Genomic DNA, 18,711 nt, shown 5'->3' with positions numbered 1-18,711 from the left:
TGAAACCTAATGGAGAGAAAAGGAAATTTAGTGTGCACGTCACAGTGAAAGAGAGAGTCTTCTTTACGTTAGAGAATTTGTTAGATGAAATGAACAAGCTAATGATTTCTAAAGTTTGTAGGCATCTATATAACATAAGACACCAGTATGAACAAGTTAGATCATTGAAAGAAAATTTACTGAATAACGAGTGTCTTATTCATGTAGATTTTTCAGAAAATTATGCTTGCAAACTAGAATCCGAAATTCAAGGAATGCATTTTGGTGCCTCCAGGAATCAAGTAAGTTTGCATACCGGTGTTTTGTACAAGAAAGATAATGACCCTTTATCATTTTGTACTATATCGGGGAACACTCGACATGACCCAGGGGCAATATGGGCCCATTTGTCACCAATCTTAAGCAACGTAAGAGAGACCAACCCTGAAATTGATACAATTCATTTTTTGTCTGATGGCCCAACTACACAGTATCGTTCAAGAAAAAAATTCTTTCTTATGAAAGAAGTTGTACACAATTCTTATGGGTTCGAAAAGGTAACTTGGAATTTTTCAGAAGCAGGGCATGGAAAGGGGGCGCCTGATGGGGTTGGGGGTCTGATAAAGCGAACAGCAGATAAATTAGTCTCATACGGCAATGACATTGCTGATGCAAATGAGTTTTTTCATGCAATGAAAAAGGCTGATATTGCAGTAGATCTCCACATGATCACAGATGATTCCATTCTCAATATGGACAAAGCTTCTTCTGTTCCACTTAAGCCTATACCAGGCACTATGACGATTCATCAGGTTGTCAGTCAGCGCTCAACCTCTAATCCAAATACATTAAGAACTAGACATTTATCCTGTTTTTGTACAAAATCTCTTGACTGCGCTTGTTTCAATGCAAAAGATGCTACTCTTGTATCTTCACCTTTGAATGTCTTTCCAGTTAATGAGAGAGTACAGCAGGGTGTCTCTGAAACCTCTCTATCAGAGAGAGAAAATCACAATATGCAGGATATACATTTCTATCCGCTAACACAGGGTACCGCTGATGTAGACATAATTGGAAAATGGTGTGTAGTGGTTTATGACAATATGCCGTACCCGGGAGTCATTCAAGACATAGACCATGACTCTGTAGAAGTGAAGGCAATGCATAAAATTGGTAACAATCGCTTTTTCTGGCCTTTGTTGGAAGACGTTATCTGGTACGAGTACGAGCACGTTTTAGTCTTTATACCAGAACCAGAACATGTGACAAAACGTCACATACAAATTCGCCCTGACATTTGGTTGAAAATTACCGAGGAGCTTGATCTGTAAATGTATTAGGTGTCATAACTTGACAGGTATAATTATAAGTAGATGTCTTTTCCGTTACAATTTATTGTTTTGTCATTGCCGTTACATGACTTTTTTTTTTTTTATATTTCTTACAAGCTAAGACTGAAAAACATTCTATTTCTTACAAGCTAAGACTGAAAAACATTTTCTTCTTATTCCATTTATGTTAAATATTCAACATAACATAAAAAATGTTCATTTTATTGTTTAGTGTTTCCTCCTTTTGAAATAAATTTGAATTTGAAATGCTATTGTGTGTCTTTTTTCAGATATGTCTATACCGTTCCAAAAATAAACGGTGAATATAATGATCAAAACCATAAAACTGAGGACTATATTTATTTTCTAGAATGAAAATAACCCTTATGCAAAGAAAAGACATTATTCTTAGAGCTCGTTATTGAATTATATTCAGTTCAAATAAACATTTGTCCGTAACGGTATTGACTTTTTCCCGTTACAAACGTAATTTTTGACGTTAAATTATGACGTTACAGATCGCGCCAACATTATTTTTCCCCCAAGCGGTCAAAAGACAACAAATACCAAAAAAGAAATATTTGTTATTTTAATTGTTAATTTTAAAAAGCCATCGTGCTGCTATTAACCCCTTTTGGGAGAATGACCCACATATTATTCAGAAGCATAAGATCTAGAAAGAAATCACAAAGCCCCATTTCCTACTCTTCCGATGATCTCGAAGAAATTGTTATTGCTTCGAGAACCACTGCGATGCGCTCAAGGGCGGTTGCCTTCTTCTTCAACCTTCAATCGTTTTTCTTCCATGTTTATCTTCCTGGCCATATCTGACAAGTTGAGATCCTCTTTAAATTTGTATAAATATAGGATCTACCATGATTGTGGATGGATATGATTTTTATCCAACGAGTTGTGTGGGTTTTTTTTTTATCCCCAAGCCTTATAATGATTATGAAATGCATTTTATAATTACATTTCTGTTTTAAATTTATTAAGAGATTTGCATTCTTCTATGAAAGTATCTTTTATTGTTTTTTGTTTGTTTATTGTTTAACGTACCTCTCGAGAATTTTTCACTCATATGGAGACGCCACCACTTGCCGGTGGAGAGCTGCAAATTTTGACCTATGCTCGGCACTTACGGCCATTGAGCAGTGAGGGATCTATTTCGTGCCAGCACCTACTGCGACACGGGACCTCGGTTTATACGGTCTCATCCGAAGGACCGGTCTCCACGTCCCACAGTGGGATTCGAACCCGCGACGTAAGGATCGACTCCTTAATCTGCGACTCTAGAGCAGGGTTTTTTAGGGGTCGTAGGGGGGCCTGTATTCAGCTCCATTTCCAACGGTAAAAAAGTGTGTGTTTTTCCCAATTTCATTAAGAAAATTCCCAAAAGACGAAAATAAATATCGTTCGAGAAAAAAAATATATACGTGTCCCGAAATTAGTGAAAAGTAAATTGAGATCGGTGTTCAAAAAAATCTAAAACGCATGCTCCAAATAAAGGCCGCCATATTGTCACCAAAGTATTATAGAACAAAAATTAAACTAGGTGATACCAAGCAAGTAGGGAGTCTGAGAATAAACAATTTGAAGAAGCAGAATCAGCGAGCTTATCTGTAAGTACGTCTAAGATAACACCTGATGAGAATTCTTCAGACTCAGATAGTGAAGACGATGAGTGTCCGTCAGTGGTTTCGAGTGACAAAAGATTATTTACCGACACAAAATATGAGAGAGATTTTTCCTGGCTGTATTGGAGTATCACAAAAAACGGTTACATCTGCAAGATGTGTGAACTTGCTGCAGAGCCAGGGCCACCCCGTAAATTTATTGACAAAGGAGTATTGCTGAGTACCCATCCCACTAGAAAGTTGGAAAAACATAAACAATCCAGAAGACACATCACATCTGTTTATAAATACAAAAATTTCAGATCAAAATCAGTTCATTCTATGTTGTCCAGGTTTTCTGCAGCAGCTTGTGATGAAATGAAAAAAATATTGTTGATACATTCATATCTGCAAAAGATTGACTGAATCATGTACATGTAAAACGTGCTAATAAATGCCTTGCAATTGATGAAATTATTCTTATTTAACATTATTTAGAAAAATGTTAAGTTTGACATTTTTCCCAATTTCAACCAAATGTCGCTATTTTTTCCCAAATGGAAAGGCCAAGGCCCAGGCCCTTGTTTTTAAGACCTAAAAAAAACCGCTAGAGCGAACGCTCTAACCACTGCGCCAAGTGGGCGACGAAAGTACCGTTTTAAGTTTGCTGAAAGCTTATTTTGAAAATTTGATTATTCTACTCGTGGCCGTAGGAACCGCCCCCCCCCCCCCAATAATTTTGCCGATATAAAGATCACTATAAAAACATAGCTACTATATGTTTCTGCCCCCTTAATAAAAATGTATTTTTATTTTTTTTACAAAATTTATAAGCTGGAAAACTATGTAATGAAATATATGGAGATAACGAACAGTATTCAAGCTCAAAAGTCCACTAAACAATACAAAATAGGAGCAGAGCAAACAACATCAGAGGTGGGATCAGGCAACATGGAGGAATGAGCATCCCCTGCCGATCGTTCACACCCGCCTCGGGCCCCTTGTCATGATCGGGAAATAACGGAAAAATCCGTTAACAATTCAGTGTGTAAATAATGGCCTAACAATTAGCATGAAAAATGTCAGTCAGCATTTGACTCAGTGATAAATTGTATTTGCTGACAAGGTCATTGTATCGACCATAGAACTTAAAATGATGACTTTAAACGAAACAGCTGATATTCTTGTTTCATCAACTTGTTTGTCAATAATTTACCTCGTTTTAGAAATTGTACATACGTAGAGCATGCTCTTGCGTATCGAATCAACTGAGAGATATATACCCCGTATGCAGGTGATGAGGGTATATTGCTGCATAAGTAAGGGAAGTTGACGATTGAAAAGTTAGTCATCACGTTTATCATAAAGCTTGGTTCTTAGATTACCATTAACGTCTTTTTCAAGTAGAATATCCAAATATGAAACAGATGTGTCAGACTCTGTGGTATCTTTTATCTCAAGCTCACCAGGATATATCGTATCGACGTAAGAATGGAAATAGCCATTGTTAGTTGACAAAATGTCGTCGATATATCTAAATGTCAAGTTGAAGGCCACAGCAAGTGTTTTCTTCTTTTCGCGTACAAGATTTTGGACAAATTCTGCTTCATATGAATGCAAAAAAGGTCTGCTAATAACGGCGCGCAATTGGTACCCATGGGAATTCCAATAGATCGTTGGAAGACCTGGTAGATAGTTTGTATACAATTAGGGGGTTATCATCTTTTTTTATGATACTGATGAATAATACTTGATTGTGAATATTTATTTTCTATTATTAGCAAGTTTATTTCCATGTTCAAGTCTTATTATTCAATGTCAGTGTATTGACCTATTATACAAGGAGAGGGTGTGCATAGGCTTTCTCTGTTGCCCAATCCTTATTGAATTACTCAATAAAATATGTTTAAATCAATAAATCAATAAAAACGTCTGATGACCTTTTGGTTTTTTTTTTTTTGCTCATCAAGGAATTATTGGTAGTTGATAGTGCCCCCCAAACTGAAATTGCTTCCTACGGGCCTGCTACTTATAAACAATGATGATTGTGCATCCAGACTAGTTTTGGTAATCGAGTCTTCCCAAATCGAGAGAGATGCTACATGTACATCAAAAGCAAAATCCTTATAAATAAATTATCGGATGAAGAATAAAATTGTCAATTTAAAACTATATTGAAATAAATTATATATATTGATATATTATTTAACTGACAATTTTATTTTTTAATCTTATCCTACATTTTACAAATTAAGATAAAATACATACATGTAACATTGCACAAAGAATATATAATCAATATTACTTAACATTATATTGTATAATAAATAAATCTACTATTGAATATGTTTTTGGGCTTTATCATGTATAAAAATACTTTTAATCAGTTTTCCAGACTTCCTAATAATTCTTGTCATTAATTGTAAAAATCCTCTAATTTTCTCTTACCACAAAATAGAAAATTTTATTATATAGTTTTTTCCTTAATATTTTTCTAAAAACAATAAAATTCAAATTACATGTACATTCACAACTCTCTTGTGCATTTCTAATGGTATAAATAGTATTTTGCTAGCAGTAAAAAAAATCAAAATTCAGAGGCTTGTTATACCAGTAAGTACTTGTACAAATTCCAAATATCACATTTTGACATGAAATATCTGGGATAAAACATAAATTGAAACTATTCCACCAGTTCAAAAAGTTATTCCAAAATGCTTTAATACTTTCACAAAAATAAAACCTGTGTTCTATTTGTGTCGATTTCCTTACATGTTTTACATAATGGTGATTTATTTATACCCACGTTCTATAATAATTTTCCATGTGCTATAAATCTATGAATTAATTTATAATTAATATATTGCAAGCAAGTTTCACTATTACATGAAAAGGAAATGGTAAAGATATTCTTCATATCTGATTCTGTAATACTCCTATCGAATGGACCGCGTGGCGCAGTGGTTAGAGCGTCTGCTCTAGAGTCGGAGTTGATCCTTACGTCGCGGGTTCGAATCCCACTGTGGGACGTGGAGACCGGTCCTTCGGATGAGACCGTATAAACCGAGGTTCCGTGTCGCAGTAGGTGCTGGCACAATAAAGATTCCTCACTGCTCAATGGCCGTAAGTGCCGAGCATAGGACAAAATTTGCAGCTCTCCACCGGCAAGTGGTGGCGTCTCCATATGAGTGAAAAATTCTCGAGAGGGACGTTAAAGAACATACAAACAAACAAAACCTATCGAATGTTTTCCCATTTTGTGATACAAGTTAGTTGCTCAATCCATTGTTCTATCATAGTCCAGTAATAGTCTTTGCACTGTACTTTTAAAATAAGACATTTCTTATCATCTACAGAAAGGGTTAATGTATTTCTATTAAAAACGAGTTTTTGCTTTTTCTCTTTCTAATAGTCTCTATTTGTGTGGTATTGCCACTCGTAAAGACATGTAATCCAGGAAAGAAACATTTATTCCATAAAACTTAACTATTTCTTCATGACTTAAAAAGTCGTTGTTTTCACCAATTATGTCACTTACAAAACGTATCACACATTTGTACCATTTTCCTCCAAAAGATGGATGATTTGTTTATCTTGATTTTATCATTATACAATAAAATTTCCTTAAATATTTTAGGTTCAATACAAACATTATCATAAGTTCTTTTTGTTAATATCACTGCCTAACAATAAACTGTTCTATGAATAACCGGGAGGGGGAGGGGGGTATTAATACATACATGTAATAAAATATACTTGCTAGATGAAATCCTGCGAAAGCACGAGGAATTGAATTTATACCACTACCGACAGAAAAATTCCAATGATATATTGTACTTTCTACGGACGGCCTACAGGCCCGCATTTAGCTTTGGAGCAGAAGTAGATGCTCTCTTTGTAAAAACTTGAAAAATAACAATTTCATTAATTGACGTTTATTGTGAAACCTCTTATACTATGTCATGGATATTGTACTTCAGGTGCTCTTATTTCACATTTCATTTCCGTCGAGGTTAAAAGCAGCGAATATGCACATTTTAATGATAAATTAATTTTCTTTTTTTTTGTTGTAAACATTAGGTTTAAAAGCCCTATGAAGCCGAGTATTTGACACAAAAGACTGAAATGTATTGATTAAAGCACAAAATTTTAACAGCTTTAATTGTATTTGAACAATACCTTATTCATTAATTTTCTCTTTTCATGTAAGCAAATTTATTACGAAGTACAAATTGAACTTTGGGTCCGTTGTCACCATGCTCTCAGTGAGGAATAAATATACAAATTTTACCGATAAATTTATAAGGAAAACCTAAATAGTTTCGATTAGTATTCGATTAACGGTAATTTTCCGTACATTCTTCGCGTAGTATGGAAGCTCACTCCGACTTAAAATGAATAAGATAACACAAACAGAAAACAATTATTTCATATTTATTATATTTGTTGCTTGATTGAATTGTTGAATATTGGGAATGATGGTGCGCGTGCGTTAACTATTAACAGCTCTTCTTCACAGCTCCCAGAATTTTATCCAAAATCTCGGATATTTCAGGAAAGTTTAGATCTAATGGTTTGTAAGGTGTATTAGATCACTGTGTGACCGTCTGTTTCACCGATCCTTAAGAAAATGTATATACAATTATTATTAATAATTCTTTATAGCTTATAGCCTTACTTTTTGTGAGCTACTTTCATTTTCCCAATATGTCGGGAAATATGAACTTTGTATTTTAAGATCTTGCAGTATAACAAACAATTATGGTCCCGTTTACATTTATTATTTGGCTTTTAGCCCGTTTCCTGAGTAAGAATACTCATGATCAGCTTGAGGTTAGAGAAATACAAGGTCAAGGTCGTCATGAAATTTCGTTTCAACCCATTCCAAGTTCCAGAAATTTTCTTAATGTTTCCATTCTCAAAGCTTCATCAAACCTGACAGGGAGTACCAATCAGTATCCTACTAAGGCCAACAGAGCTAATTATAATACTAATTACTTGAGTCTTATGCTCATTGTTTTGGCATGTGATGTTGAACTGAACCCTGTCAGAATAAAAACTCAAAGCTTTATGAAGCCCTTGATGGGTATGTTTTCAGTGTGGTATGTCAAACTTCAGCAGTGGCCTATTCTCCTTTAGTTACCTAGAGTCAGAAAACACATATGCTCCTCTTAATCAAGAAAACTTTGAACCTAGTATAGACCTACCATCCAGTCCACCGCGAATTATATCAGCACCAAAAAAGGGCAGTCGAAAACAAAGTACCAGTAGTAAGGATAGTGTTAGTAGTGGCCTAAAGACCTTAAATATCAAGTGTAGGTCTACTTGTAATAAAAAAGTAAGTACGAAAATCTTATAGATACTGTTTCCCCTGATATTGTAGTAGGTACTGTACTGAATCATGGTTGAAACCCGATATAGCTGACAGAGGTATTTCCAGTAAACATGGGTAATACTGTATTTCGAAGCGGTAGCGTTACAACCAGACGGGGGGGGGGGCGTATTTATACTTGTTCGTTTTTTTTGTATGTTGTTTAACGTCCCTCTCGAGAATTTTTCACTCATATGGAGACGCCACCACTTGCCGGTGGAGAGCTGCAAATTTTGTCATATACTCGGCACTTACGGCCATTGAGCAGTGAGGGATCTTTTTCGTGCCAGCACCTACTGCGACACGGGACCTCGGTTTACACGGTCTCATCCGAAGGACCAGTCTCCACGTCCCACACTAGGAATCGAACCCGCGACGTAAGGATCAACTCCTTACGCCGCGACTCTAGAGCAGACGCTCTAACCACTGCGCCACGCGGGTTATACTTGTTCGTAAACAGTTTACAGCCTCAAGAGCCTCTGAACTGGAAACTGACTGTGAGTTGTTATGGGTCACAGTTGTATTGCATGGTAGCAAATCATATGTAGGTGCTTATTACAAACCAGAGGAAGCAGATGAACAGAGCTTAGTCGAACTGAACATCTCGCTATCCAGGTTGCATCATCTGGCTAATGGTGACTTTAATATGCCGAAGTATGATTGGGTTAGAAATAGCATTGACTCTAGTTGGAGAAATACAGCTTTATATGAGTACTTTATAGAGCTCATACAAGAAAATAATCTACAGCAAATGGTAGTTTCCCTACGAGAGGTGAAAATACTCTTGATATGTATTTGACAAATCGCCCAACTCTGGTATGTAAAGTGGTACCCTTACCTGGTTTAAGTGACCATGATATTGTGTACAGAGAGACAAACATAAGACCCCAGGTAAGCAAATTTAAGCCTAGAAATGTCCATTTGTGCAAATAGGCAGACTGAGATGGGATTAGACACCATATTGCTCAATATAAAGATCATGTTCTCATGAATGTACATACATATACAAATACTGATTACTTATGGAATGACTTCAAACAAAAAAATCTCAGAGGGTTTATCAGCTTTTGTACCATCTATAAGGACCAGAGGAAAGTACAAGTTACCCTGGATTGATTTTCACATCAAACGTTTGATTAGAAAACGTGATAAACTCTTTTACAGACAGAGACCAAGAAAAATACCAGAGGATAAATAGCATTATAAAAGTACTAAACATCTCGTACAACAGCAAATAAGACTTTCATATAATAGGCATGTGAACAACATCCTGGATAAACTGGAGGATTAGGTCTCTGACTCAGAAGTAAGCTCTAAACAAACCTATGCCCCCCAAAAACTATTCACCTTTCTAAAGCATGCAAAGAGGGACTCGTGTGGTGTGTCACCACTTAACGAGGGCGGTACCCTCAAATCTGCATCAGTAGAGAAGGCTGACATTTTAAACCGGCAGTTTCAGTCGGTTGTAGCCCTAAATCTCCTCTTTCCCTCTCCCAGCTATGTAACATGAAGGTGAGTGACCAGCATAACAGTATCCCTCACTCAGCTGAATATACCTCCATTACAGATGAATCCTCCCCAACAAGAAGCCACATGCCTTAAATACAGATAAACACAGAAGGCATAGAGAAACTGTTGAAAGCCTGAAGACCGACAAAGCAGCTGGCCCTGATCAGATCCCTCCGATTTAATTAAAGAACCTGCACCATGAGGTAAGCCCAATGATTCAAATCCTCTTCCAGCTCTCATATGATACATGTATATTACTTAGAGTGGTGCACAGCAAATGTAAGTCCATTATTTAAGAAGGGGAAAGATCAAAACCGGCCAATTACAGACCAATATCCCGTACCTGTATACTGTGTAACACTAAGCGCATTCTCGCATCCAACTTGGTAAGGCATTTTACACAGAACAACATCTTATACGATCTCAAACACGGATTTAGGGAGCGACGCAGTTGCGAAACCCAGCTGGTGTTGTTAGTAGATGAGCTTGTCCGGAACATCCAGCACGGTAAGCAAACCGATTTGATCCTGCTAGATTTCAGCAAAGCTTTTGAAAGGTCTCGCACAACAAATTACTTTTCAAATTACACCAGTTTGGTATTCGAGGCCGAAACCTAGCATGGATCAAGGGGTTCCTCAGTAACCATTTCCAGAGGGTAGTGATAGAGGGCGAGTTTTCTGCATCCATCCCCGTTACATCTTGGGTCCCTCAGGGCTCAGTCCTTGGTCCCATCCTTTTTCTCGCCTATATTAATGATTTGCCGGAGCATGTGAAGTCGCAGGTTAGACTCTTCGCAGATGACACTGTCATCTATATCACTACGGACGGACAGGGTTGTCAGTCAATGCTCCAACAGGATCTTAAGTAACTAGAGCACTGGGAGACCTTGTGGGATATGGATTTCAATCCAAGTAAGTGTCACGTTATTCATGTAACGACATCCGGATACCCTATTCGTACCAACTAAATACTTCATGGTCAGGTATTAAAGAGTACCTCATCAGCTCGGTATCTGGGTGTCGATATATCGGATGACCTGAATTGAGTAAGGACATCAGCCGGGTTACAACCAAAGCCAACAGCTCCTTTGGCTTTTTACGTAGAAACATACCAACCAGGAACCAGCAGCTTCGGTCAACGGCATACAAGGCCGTGGTACGTCCACAGCTTGAGTATGTTGCCAGCGTTTGGGACCTCATTTGGTTACATATATTAGCCAAATTGAGGCAGTACAGCGCAGAGCTGCAAGGTGGGTGTTGTCAGATTATAGTAGGACATCAAGTGTCTCATATATGCTACACAATCTAGGTTGGCGAAGTTTACAACAAAGGAGAGCTGATGCAAGGCTTGTACTTATGTACAAGATCATACATGGTCTGGTAGCCATCCCCTCAATTCAATTCATTCCCCCAGTAGGACTACTCGTTCATCTCTTTCCCGTACCAACTACAAAAAAAAATGTTTATCAATACTCTTTTTTTCCCACTTTCAATAGTTCAGTGGAACAGATTGCCGGGCAGTGTTGTCTCACTTCCAGATGTTGAACATTTCAAACTGGGGGTCGGCAAACTGAATCACCTCAGACCTTAATTATATAAAAGTGCTTTATATCTTTTAATTGTGAATACTGTTTTTCTAAACTTTTATCTTCACTAATAACATACTATTTTCTTTTCACCCTATTGAAACTTACTTTCCTCTACATTTTTAAATACCTTTTAACCTACTCAGAATACTCAATATTTGAGGGCGAGTAGTTTCGAGAGATAGATAGATATTTATTAAATGTACGATGTATAATTAGTAAATTTATATAACATGATACATAAATTTATTGGAGTTTGAACATGAATGAAAGGGGGATGGTGGCCATACTTGATATGTGCTATGTCCGCTGTTAACTTTATTATAGCATTATAATGTCTGTCTGTAGCTGTGAACAACACCAACAGTTTGTAGAAAATGAAGCATTTAAGGTGTATAGAATTGCAAAGAATTTCTTGCACCATGAAAAAACATTGATAATCACCTTGTAGATCAATTAGTCACATTGATAAAAACAAACAATATTTCTGATAATAATATTGGGAAAATAATACAGGCTGTGGGAAGGAGAGAATCACTGAAAGTAAAAGACGATATTGTAAATGAGATGGGTCACAAAAATGTGCATGTGATATTGACTCGTGGGTAAATGACAGAAACGATATTTTAACATCTTTTGTATTGTCTTTGTGTGGCAAATGACAAAGTGAAATGTCAGCGGCGGAAAAAACTAAATAATTTTTTGCCATAGAACATTTATATGCTCTCGTTAATGTGATCATGCCATTTCCTTTTAGTGTCAATTTAGTAGCTTACTATATGTCAAACAGCAACACTGTTTGCAATCTTTATTTTGGTGCCCACTCTGCAGGAAGCTATTCATGCTTTATTAAATTGGATTAAAGAACATTCATTATTTCTTTATTATTGTCACACAACAAGAAAATGAAATTCAGTGAAAACAGCAAAAGTAGAAAAAAGATACGTATTGCTTCATTGAACATCATTATAAGAACGCTCCACAGATTCAAATGGTAAAATGGTTAATCCCATCTCAGTTAATTATATTTTCCCGCGGTTCGCCAGTAATAGCGGGAAAATATTGTATTGACGGCACAGTGCATTATAATGGAAGGTTCCATTATTAGCCAATAGTTATTGAGTGTAAAGAACGGGTTTTCGGAAGGTAATTCAGGTATTCATTTCTAGCCGCCGTGCGGCACGAGTTAGACAAAAATGGACGCCCAAGCAATTCAAAGACAAATCAACGATACTGTACGCGCTTCGAATAATGAAATGCTGAACAGTTTCTCGGAGCTTCTCGACAATAGGCTTACAGAGATGCAGAAAACAATAAATGAGAACCAAAAAGCTATTGCCGATAGACAGGAGGCTAGAATTGAACAAGTCGTGGCCGACGGCTATAAATTCAAAACACGTGGCACAAACACAACGTAAAAGTACTATCTAAAATGCAGGAGGCCAGTGAACATTTGGAAGAAAGAAAAATTGAAGACGCTCAACGTAAAATAGCAGAAGGTGTGGATTTTATAAAACACAGACAAAAATTAATTAAACTTGCAGATTCTTCAGAGGCGGGATGGAGAGCGGTTGATGAGTACGTTAAAAACCCCATCGCATCAGATTCCGATGACGAGAAGAGAATTACCAAAGCACAGACTCGGGCTGAGAGGAAAGTAAAAGAAGAAAAGGCAAAGAGACGAAAAGATCTGAGGGATTTTACTAGGCCCTACCCAAAGCCAGTGTCGACAAAGACAACACTTAATGCATCTACATGGAAGCCTGGGCATTGCTATCGCTGTAACAAAAGAGGTCATTGGAGAAAGGACTGTAAAGAAAAACTAGATGATAATAAGATAAGTACATTTGTTTATCAATATAATCATTTGATTAAGCAGAAAAATGACGGTGAGTATTATGACAATACAATACAAAAGCAATCATGCGGTGTAAATACTTCACCTGTAGGTCATTTACGGGAGAATATAGGTCAGTGGCGTTTGATTGGTGCAAACAGGTATATTTTGGACGTTCTTGAGAAGGGTTGTAAAATGCCGTTGTTTACCACACCAGAACCCATAGAACTTAAGAACAATCGATCTGCGTGAGAAAACGGTGAGTTTGTAGATAAAGAAATTGAAAAGTTACTCAATAAAGGTTGTATAGTGGAGTATATCAATAAACCAAGGGTTATATATCCATTGACGGTAGCGGGTAACAAAACAAAACAAAGGTTGGTATTAGATGCACGACATATCAATCCTCATTTATTCAAATATAAGCACAAATACGAAAATGCCTCTGTTTCAAAAAGCTTATTTGAATCAGGTGATTTCATTTTTTCATTTGATTTAAAAAGTGCATATCATCACATTAGGATGCATAAACTAGATGAAGAATACTTAGGTTTTAAATGGAAAAGTAAGTATTATGTTTTTAAAGTTCTGCCATTTGGCCTTAGTACAGCAGGATACATATTTTCGAAAGTCATGAGAGAGGTGGTGAAGCTTTGGAGGTAAGAAGGTTACAAGATTGTCATGTATTTAGATGATGGGATGGGCGGTGCCTCAACATTACACGAACCAGTGAGTTTAGAAATTAAGAAAGATTTAGACAGATTAGGGTTTCTTGTTGCAGCAGACAAGAGTCACTGGGAGCCAGTACAAGAATTAGTATGGTTAGGGTTTGTATGGAATACAATAAACAACAAAATAATGGTTACGTCACCTAGGGTCAACAAACTCAAGGTTTGTATTGCAAATATTTTGAAAGGTTATGATTCTGGTTGTATTTGGTTCGATGTTAAAAATATCGTATCTGTGGTTGGACAAATAATTTCAGTGCAAACAGTATTGGGTTATGATGTTAGACTACACACAAGGTATTTATACTTTTGCATTCTGACGCGTTCCAGTTGGAATTCGAGAGTAAAGCTGTCTGCAGAAACGGTTGGTGAACTAAAATTTTGGTTGACATCTGTTGAAAAAATGAATAACAGTGGTACGTTGTTTAAGTCAGTTGACAGAGTCTGATGTAAATAAAGCAACAATTTATTGTGATGCATCTGACACGGGTTTTGGAGGTCATTTGACTATATGTTCAGAGGGTGAACAAACTGAATTTGAGTGGTATGGAGTTTGGAACGAATGGGATAGTTCTACTTGGAGAGAACTTGAGACAGTAAATAGAATCTTGTCAAAATCTGTTGATAAAGTTGAAGGCAAATCTGTTGAGATCAATTCTGATAATCAAAATGTGCAACCTATATTGAAAGTAGGGAGCAAGAAGAACAAGAGGCCCATGGGCCACAGCGCTCACCTGAGTCAATATGGCCCTGCTGTTATTCGTCAGCAGATTTCTTCTCCTATATTTCTCCTATATATTCATATATAAAGCCTTGATCGCCTGTTCTAGGCATACCCTACCCCAAGGTGCCATGTTTTGAATGAAATTGAATATAAACCTTCTGAGGATGAGATGGGGGTGGGGGTTCATGATTTGAACAAACTTGAACTTACACTACCTGAGGATGCTTCCATATCAATAAGACTGATTATTGCTTTGTTGTTCTTGAGAATGAAGAAGATTTTTAAAGACATTTCCTGTATATGTTCTATTGTAAAACTTTGATCCCCCATTATGGCCCCACCCTACTACTGGAGGATGCCTTGAACAAGCTTGATTCTATAATATTTGGGGATGATTCCATATCAATATGACTAATTGTGGCTTTGTTGTTCTTGAGAAGATTTTTAAAGAATTTTCCTATATATTCCTATGTAAGAATTTGATCCCCCATTGTAGCCCCACCCTACCCCCAGGGGTCATGATTTGAACAACCTTGAATCTACACAACCTGAGGATGAATCCAAATCAATATGACTAATTGTGGCTTTGTTGTTCTTGAGAAGAAGATTTTTAAAGATTTTCCGTATATATTCCTATGTAAAAATTTGATCCCCCATTGTGTCCCCACCCTACCCCTGAGGTAATGATTTGAACAAACTTGAATCTACACAACCTGAGGATGATTCCATATCAATATGACTAATTGTGACTCTGTTGTTCTTGAGAAGAAGATTTTTTTTCTATATATTCCTATATAAAACTTTGATTCCTCATTGTGGCCCCACCCTACCCCCAGGGGTCATGATTTAAATAAACTTGTATCTACACTATCAGAGGATGATTTCATACCAAATGACTAATTGTGGCTTTGTTGTTCTTGAGAAGAAGATTTTTAAAGAATTTTCCTATTTATTCCTATGTAAAAATTTGATCCCCCATTGTGGCCCCACCCTACCCCTGGGGGTCATGATCTTAACAAACTTGAATCTACACTACCTGAGGATGAATCCATATCAGTATGACTAATTGTGGCTTTGTTGTTCTTGAGAAGAAGATTTTTAAAGATTTTCCCTATATATTCCTATGTAAAACTTTGATCCCCCATTGTGGCCCCACCCTACCCTTGGGGGTCATGATCTTAACAAACTTGAATCTACACTACCTGAGGATGATTCCATATCAGTATGACTAATTGTGGCTTTGTTGTTCTTGAGAAGAAGATTTTTAAAGATTTTCCCTATATATTCCTATGTAAAAATTTGATCCCCCATTGTGGCCCCACCCTACCCCCGGGGGTCATGATTTGAACAAACTTGAATCTACACTATGTAATGAAGGTTTCACATAAGTACAAACTTTTCTGGCTCAATGGTTCTTGAGAAGAAGATTTTTAAAAGATGACACCAAATTTTCACAAATTCTTAATTATCTCCCCTTGGAAGAGGGCGTGGCCCTTCATTTGAACAAACTTGAACCCCCTTCACCCAAGGATGCTTTGTGGCAAGTTTGGTTGAAATTGGCGCAGTGGTTCTGGAGAAGAAGTCGAAAATGTGAAAAGTTTACAGACGGACGGACAGACAGACGGACTACAGACAAAATGTGATCAGAAAAGCTCACTTGAGCTTTCAGCTCAGGTGAGCTAAAAAGTTACAAGACATTGCAATGTCAGTGCATAGTTTATGCAGTAATAAGGATATTCAGATAACAGGTAAATGGATACGTAGGTCAGAAAACGTAAAAGCAGACTGAGTAGAATGACAGACTGTGATGACTGGTCTGTTAAACAATGTGGACAATACCTGGGGACCACATACATGCGATAGATTCGGAGATCTCCATAACAGTAAGTGTGAGAATTTTAATTCTAAGTACAGGTGTGCAGGATCAATCGCTGTTGATGCGTTCTCTCAGATGTGGACTGATCATTTGAACTGGGTTGTACCGCCGCCAAAATTAATTCCTTTAGTGTTAAGGAAACTTGAGAGTGACAAATGCAATTGTACTTTGGTAATTCCGGAGTGGAAATCCGCTCCGTTTTGGCCAATGTAGATTGATAAGGAGAGAAATTTCAAACATTATGTTAAAAATTTTTCGAAAATACAAAATGTTCATGCAGTTTGCAGGGGAAGAGGAAATAATGGAATATTTGGGAAAAAGGGTCTTTTATTTAACATGATTTTTCTGAAAATAACATTTTGATACAGATGACATATTTAACAGGAATAGGACTCCATGACAGCATTAAAAGAAATGCAGAAAAACATGGCGTTGAACCTGGAAGTTATTTGGCTGATCTGTGTCCATATTTAAGCAGTTGGATTTTGTCAAGTAAAAGCGATAACACTAATAAATCCTACTTTAACGCTTTTAAGAGATGGGAAAATTTCATTAAAGTTCAAGAACATAGTGCGTTACCGGCAAGTCCTACGCATGTGGCATTATACCTGACGGATTTGTTACAGAACGGATCATCTCAACAGTTACACCCTGTGAACGTTGCCGTGTATGCGATTAAGTGGGCTCACGAATGTGCAGGTTTACCAGATCCAACGAAGAATTCCTACGTTACATCTCTACAAGAAGCCGCAAGACGGAAAGCTAGTCGTGTTGTCCAGAAAAAAGAGCCTATTACCAAGGATGTGTTAATTGAACTTTGTGATAAATTCGTTGATGAAAATGATTTGCTAATTGTCAGAAATCTTACTATGATTTTATTTTGTTTCGCTGGTTTTCTTGGGTTTGACGAAGTTATTTCCTTAACATTTAATGATGTGCTTGTACATGATGAATATCTTGTGCTTTCTATTACAAAATCAAAAACAGATCAGTACAGACAAGGAAGCGAAGTCCTGGTTGCTAAAGGTTCAACGTCTGCATGTCCTGTCAATATGTATAAGAGATATTTAGAACGTTTGGGTCCAATTAATGAAAAACAATTTTTCTTATTTAGACCAATTTTTAGGTCAAAAGATGTTTGTAAATTAATATATAAAACAAAAAACTTAGTTATACATCAACTAGAAGCAATCTTGTATCATTGTTGAAAACAGTTATGGGTGAACATGTTAACATAGGAATTCATTCTTTAAGGGCAGGTGGGGTGACTGTGGCAGCAAATTCAAATGTGGATGAGAGATGTTTGAAAAAGCACGGTAGATGGAGAAGTGATAGTGCCATTGTAGATTCTTTGGATAAACGACTTATGGTATCAAGGTCATTGAAATTATTTTATTAATATTATTATTCACAGTTGTTTACACCCCTTTCTTTGTGTTTTTCTAGAGCAATCACGGCTGGCTGTCAGGCATTGTATGTTTGGGTTGTGTTGTATTTTAATGGTAGTAGAGCTAATACTTATATTTTCCCGCGGTTCGCCAGTAATAGCGGGAAAATATTGTATTGACGGCATAGTGCATTATAATGGAAGGTTCTATTATTAGCTAATAGTTATTGAGTGTAAAGAACAGGCTTTCGGAAGGTAATTCAGGTATTCACTTCTAGCCGCCGTGCGGCACGAGTTAGACAAAAATTTTATTTTTCATGTCTATATTATTATTATTATTATAATATTTGTAATATACTTTTATATGGTCAGAAAGTTGTGAGGTCCGTTCACAACTCCCCATGCGTCCAGCGGCACCTGGCAACGGACACAGGTTTTCTAGAGTTTTTGCATCGATTTTCATCGTTTTTATCTCTAGTTTTTGCCTGGCCGGCCCTGATGCTATGTAAAGGGGGGTACTGCAGTTGGTTTTTGTATTTTTAAAACATTTTGTAGTCTTGTAAAGAAAAGAAAGTCAGTGTTATGTTTTTCTGCATTTTAGTTTATGTGTATAGTAATGATTATGTTTAATATGTAAAACAGAAATAAATTACAGGCGTCCAGCAATCACGGCTGGCTGTCAGGCATTGTATGTTTGGGTTGTGTTGTATTTTAATGGTAGTAGAGTTAATACCCCTTGTTCTTTTGAGTCAGTAGAAGTTGTTTTTA

General features: G+C 36.8%; 1 protein-coding gene and 1 pseudogene across 1 annotated transcript; both read left to right on the top strand.

Moving 5' to 3' along the window:
* The first annotated feature begins 12,419 nt into the window (after nt 1-12,419).
* LOC133205073 (uncharacterized) lies at nt 12,420-13,297 on the top strand (annotated as a pseudogene).
* Nucleotides 13,298-16,849: 3,552 nt separating this feature from the next.
* On the top strand, nt 16,850-18,056 carry LOC133205530 (integrase/recombinase xerD homolog). Its single transcript, XM_061341361.1, has 2 exons — nt 16,850-17,636; nt 17,795-18,056. Exons 1-2 carry the CDS (start codon nt 16,925-16,927, stop codon nt 17,953-17,955), a joined length of 873 nt encoding a protein of 290 aa, XP_061197345.1. The 5' UTR covers nt 16,850-16,924; the 3' UTR covers nt 17,956-18,056.
* Nucleotides 18,057-18,711: the final 655 nt, after the last annotated feature.

This window comes from Saccostrea echinata, unplaced genomic scaffold (genome assembly GCF_033153115.1).
Source record: "Saccostrea echinata isolate AGI-Se365-2 ecotype Australia unplaced genomic scaffold, CSIRO_AGI_Sech_v1 ptg000054l, whole genome shotgun sequence".
Taxonomy (NCBI): domain Eukaryota; kingdom Metazoa; phylum Mollusca; class Bivalvia; order Ostreida; family Ostreidae; genus Saccostrea; species Saccostrea echinata.
Note: the sequence above shows the minus strand (reverse complement) of the source record. Positions and strands in the feature narration are given on the sequence as shown.

Excerpts from the sequence above, each read along its gene's own strand:
- LOC133205530 (XM_061341361.1), top strand. The coding sequence starts at position 16,925 with ATGACATATTTAACAGGAATAGGACTCCATGACAGCATTAAAAGAAAT. Across the intron at positions 17,637-17,794 it reads GAGATATTTAGAACGTTTGG|GAATTCATTCTTTAAGGGCA; the intron begins GTCCAATTAATG and ends ATGTTAACATAG.